Source organism: Chaetura pelagica, unplaced genomic scaffold, assembly GCF_000747805.2.
Source record: "Chaetura pelagica isolate M959 unplaced genomic scaffold, ChaPel_1.0 scaffold295, whole genome shotgun sequence".
NCBI classification, from domain to species: Eukaryota; Metazoa; Chordata; class Aves; order Apodiformes; family Apodidae; genus Chaetura; species Chaetura pelagica.
Genome location: NW_009953181.1, coordinates 1 through 4,721, shown reverse-complemented (window position 1 = coordinate 4,721; position 4,721 = coordinate 1). Strand labels below are relative to the sequence as shown.

The 4,721-nt window shown below is 55.1% G+C and overlaps 1 protein-coding gene across 1 annotated transcript in view; it reads right to left on the bottom strand.

Annotated features, from left to right (window-relative positions):
- GNB2L1 (guanine nucleotide binding protein (G protein), beta polypeptide 2-like 1) overlaps positions 1-4,146 on the bottom strand; it is a gene marked incomplete at its 5' end in the record, with an annotated part of 7,016 nt that extends 2,870 nt beyond the window's left edge. The window contains 5 exons of the mRNA XM_009997315.1: positions 1,183-1,323; positions 1,798-1,908; positions 2,008-2,103; positions 2,372-2,519; positions 3,943-4,146. Coding sequence (XP_009995617.1) covers positions 1,183-1,323; positions 1,798-1,908; positions 2,008-2,103; positions 2,372-2,519; positions 3,943-4,146 — 700 coding nt within the window. The remainder of the gene's footprint in view (positions 1-1,182; positions 1,324-1,797; positions 1,909-2,007; positions 2,104-2,371; positions 2,520-3,942) is intronic.
- Positions 4,147-4,721: the final 575 nt, after the last annotated feature.

Genomic DNA, 4,721 nt, shown 5'->3' with positions numbered 1-4,721 from the left:
GGAACCTTATGGAGGGACCTTGAGGAGGAACTTTGGGGAGGAACCTGGGGGAGGAACCTTGAGGAGGAACCTTGAGGAGGAACCTGGGGGAGGAACCTGGGAAAGGAATCTTGAGGAGGAACCTGTGGGAGGAACCTGTGGGAGGAACCTTGAGAAGGAACCTTGGGGAGGAACCATGAGAAGGAACCTTGAGAAGGAACCTGGGGGAGGAACCTTGAGAAGGAACCCTGAGAAGGAACCTTGGGGAGGAACCTTGAGAAGGAACCTTGGGGAGGAACCTGGGGGAGGAACCTGGGGGAGGAAACTTGGGGAGGGACCTTGAACCCCAAAGGTTGGAGATGGAGCCCAAGGGACGCTCAGAAACAGCCTCTGGATCTTCCACATGGAAACAACTCAGATGGCATCAAGGTTTCATCATGGCGTGGGGGCACCACAAGCCCCCTGGGCCAGGGGGTGATGTCACCAGGGGGTGATGTCACCAGGGGGTGATGTCACCAGGGGGTGACATCACAGGTGAGGTCACCCCACCCAAGGAAAAGCTCCTCCCAAGACCCACGGGCAGGATCTGGGCCACCAAGGTGGCTCCAAACCCAACGACTTGGGAAGGGTCTGGGTCTTCTGGGGGAACCTGGACCCAGATGAAGAAGGTTGGGGTGACCAGGTGAGAAGGCTGGGGTGACCAGGTGAGAAAGTTGGGGTGAGAAGATTGGGGTGCCCAGGTGAGAGGGTTGGGGTGCCCGGGTGAGAAAGTTGGGGTGAGAAGATTGGGGTGCCCAGGTGAGAGGGTTGGGGTGACCAGGTGAGAAGGTTGGGGTGAGAAAGTTGGGGTGCCCAGGTGAAAAGGTTGGGGTGACCAGATGGAGAAGGTTGGGGTGCCCAGGTGAGAAGGTTGGGGTGAGAAGGTTGGGGTGCCCAGGTGAGAAGGTTGGGGTGAGAAGGTTGGGGTGCCCAGGTGAGAAGGTTGGGGTGACCAGATGGAGAAGGTTGGGGTGCCCAGGTGAGAGGATTGGGGTGACCAGATGGAGAAGGTTGGGGTGAGAAGGATGGGGTGACCAGGTGGAGAAGGAAGGTTGGAGTGCCCAGGTGAGAAGGTTGGGGTGACCAGGTGGAGAAGGAAGGTTGGGGTGCCCAGGTGAGAAGGTTGGGGTGCCCAGGTGAGGTTGGGGTGCCCAGGTGACCCACCCAGATCTTGATGCTGGGCCCGGTGGCCGCGCAGAGCCAGTAGCGGTTGGGGCTGAAGCACAGGGCGTTGATGATGTCACCTCCATCCAGAGTGTAGAGATGTTTCCCCTCGTTCAGGTCCCACAACATGGCCTGACCATCCTGAGGAGCAAGGAGAAGACCTTGGAGCAAAACAACTCCAGCTCGGACATCCCTCTGAAGCTCTTCTGCCCCAAAAAAGTCCTGTTCTCCACCCAAAAAAGGTCCCTTCCCACCCCAACCATGGGATGACTTGACCAGATTCCCTGAGAAACATCCCAAGAAAACCCCTCAAGGCTTGAGAAGCTCCAGGAGATCCTTGGATGTTGGTCAACATCTCCTTGGATGTTGGTCAACACCTCCTTGGATGTTGGTCAACATCTCCGTGGATGTTGGTCAACATCTCCTTGGATGTAGGTCAACATCTCCTTGCATGTTGGTCAACATCTCCTCCTTGATCATTCATCACCACCTCCCTGATCTATCCCTCCACACCAAGCCCAGGTAGATCCATGGGGGTGGTTCCCACCAGGATGAAGGTCTGGAAAGTTGGGAATGAGGTGGGAAGAGGTGGTGGGACACCACGTGACACGTCACCTTGCCCCCAGAAGCACAGAGGGAACCATCAGGAGACACAGTCACCGTGTTCAGGTAACCTGTGTGGCCAATGTGGTTGGTCTTCAACTTGCAGTTGGCCAAGTTCCAAACCTGAGAAGACCAGAAAATAAGGATTAAAACCCCAAAAAAGCCACCATTTTTTTGAGGTGGCCAGAACCTCGAGGAGAAGAAGGTGGGTCCCCATCTCACCTTGACCAACTTGTCCCACCCGCAGGACACGATGATGGGGTTGCTGCTGTTGGGGGAGAAACGGACACAGGAGACCCACTCCGAGTGACTCTCATCCTGGAGAAGAGGAATCCCAAGGTGAGGAACCATGTTGGGATCATCCCAACCTTGTCCCAAGAGGGTTGGAACCTTCCACCTCCACCCTCAGCATTGCAGGACTTTGACCTCAAACCTCTTCCCTCAGGGAGAGGTCGGTGACGTCGTCGTGCTCGTCATCATCGGGAAGCCCCAAATCGGGTGGAAAAGGCCCCAAATCCACCTCCCAGGAGGTTCCTTTCCCTCCTGGAGGTGGGTGATGGAAGCCCACCTTGCTCCTGGAGCTCACCTGCACCGTGTACTTGCAGACCCCCAAGGTGTTCCAGAGCTTGATGGTTTTGTCCCGGGACCCCGACACGATTTGCCGGTTGTCGGAGGAGAAGGCGACGCTCAAAACGTCCTTGGTGTGGCCCACGAAGCGGCGGGTGGTGGTGCCCCTGGGGGGGGAGGGGGCATTTCCCACCAAGATCCCCTCTAATCCCATCAAGTCCCATCAAAATCCCATCAAGTTCCATCGAGATCCCATCAAAATCCCACCAAATCCCAAAAAATCCCACCAAATCCCATCAAAATCGCACCAAAATCCCAAGAAATCCCATCAAATCCCATCAAAATCCCATCAAAACCCCAAGAAATCCCACCAAGATCCCACCAAACCCCATCAAAATCCCACCAAGTCCCATCAAGATCCCATCAAAAGCCATCAAAATCCTACCAAAATCCATCAAAATCCCATCAAAACCCCAAAAAATCCCACCAAGATCCCACCAAATCCCATCAAAATCCCACCAAATCACATCAAAATCCCACCAAATCGCATCAAAATCGCAGTAAATCCCATCAAAATCCCAAGAAATCCCATCAAATCCCATCAAAACCCTAAGAAATCCCACCAGGATCCCACCAAGTTCCATCAAGATCCCATCAAAACTTCTCAAATCCCATCAAAATCCATCAAAACCTCAAGAAATCCCACCAAGATCCCACTAAATCCCATCAAGATTTCACCAAAATCCCATCAAGATCCCATCAAAACCCACCAACATCCTACCAAGTCCCACCAGGATCCCACCAAGATCCCACCAAGCCCCAACACATCCCAACATCGCGTCGACTCATCGACACGACCCAAAATGGCGCCGGCGGGATGAAAACCCCCCAAAAACGGTTGAGTTGGTTGGTCTCTTCTTCAACACTGAGGTCATTGATGACCTCATCAACCCTCTAAATGCCACCAAATCCCATAAAAATTCCATCAAGACCCCAGCAAACCCCATCAAGATCCCACCAAACCCCAACACATCCCAACGTCACATCGACTCATCGACACGACCCAAAATGGCGCCGGCGGGATGAAAACCCCCCAAAAAAGGTTGAGTTGGTTGGTCTCTTCTTCAACACTGAGGTCATTGATGACCTCATCAACCCTCTAAATGCCACCAAATCCCATAAAAATTCCATCAAGACCCCAGCAAACCCCATCAAGATCCCACCAAACCCCAACACATCCCAACGTCACATCGACTCATCGACACGACCCAAAATGGCGCCGGCGGGATGAAAACCCCCCAAAAAAGGTTGAGTTGGTTGGTCTCTTCTTCAACACTGAGGTCATTGATGACCTCATCAACCCTCTAAATGCCACCAAATCCCATAAAAATTCCATCAAGACCCCAGCAAACCCCATCAAGATCCCACCAAACCCCAACACATCCCAACGTCACATCGACTCATCGACACGACCCAAAATGGCGCCGGCGGGATGAAAACCCCCCAAAAAAGGTTGAGTTGGTTGGTCTCTTCTTCAACACTGAGGTCATTGATGACCTCCTCAACCTCCCCAGCCCTTCCCAGGCTCACGTGGTGAGATCCCAGAGGCGCAAGGTTCCGTCCCAGGAGCCCGAGAGGGCGAATTGGCCGTCGGAGGAGATGACGACGTCGCTGACGAAGTGGGAGTGGCCGCGCAAGGCCCGTTGGGGGATCCCGTAGTTGGTCTCATCCCGGGTCAGTTTCCACATGATGATGGTTTTGTCTGGGGGGGCAGAAGGCAATGGGGGGTCACCCCTCAAGGTTGGGGTCACCCCCTCAAGGTTGGGGTCACCCCTCAAAGTTGGGTCACCCCTCAAGGTGGGGTCTTGGGGTCACTCCTCAAAATTGGGGTCACCCCTCGAGGTTGGGGTCACCCCTCGAGGATGGGATCCCCCTTCAATGTGGGGGTCACCCCTCAAGATTGGGGTCACCCCTCGAGATTGGGGTCACTCCTCAAAATTGGGGTCACCCCTCGAGGTTGGGGTCACCCCTCGAGGATGGGATCCCCCTTCAATGTGGGGGTCACCCCTCAAGATTGGGGTCACCCCTCGAGATTGGGGTCACTCCTCAAAATTGGGGTCACCCCTCGAGGTTGGGGTCACCCCTCGAGGTTGGGGTCACCCCTCGAGGATGGGTCACGCCTCACGGTTGGGATCCCCCTTCAATGTGGGGGTCACCCCTCAAGGTTGGGGTCACCCCTCAAAGTTGGGGTCACCCCTCAAAGTTGGGGGTCACCCCTCAAGGTTGGGTCCCCCCTCAAAGTTGGGGTCACCCCTCAAGGTGGGGTCTCTGCTCTTTTGGGGGGGTCTTTTCTGGTCTTCCCCCCTCCA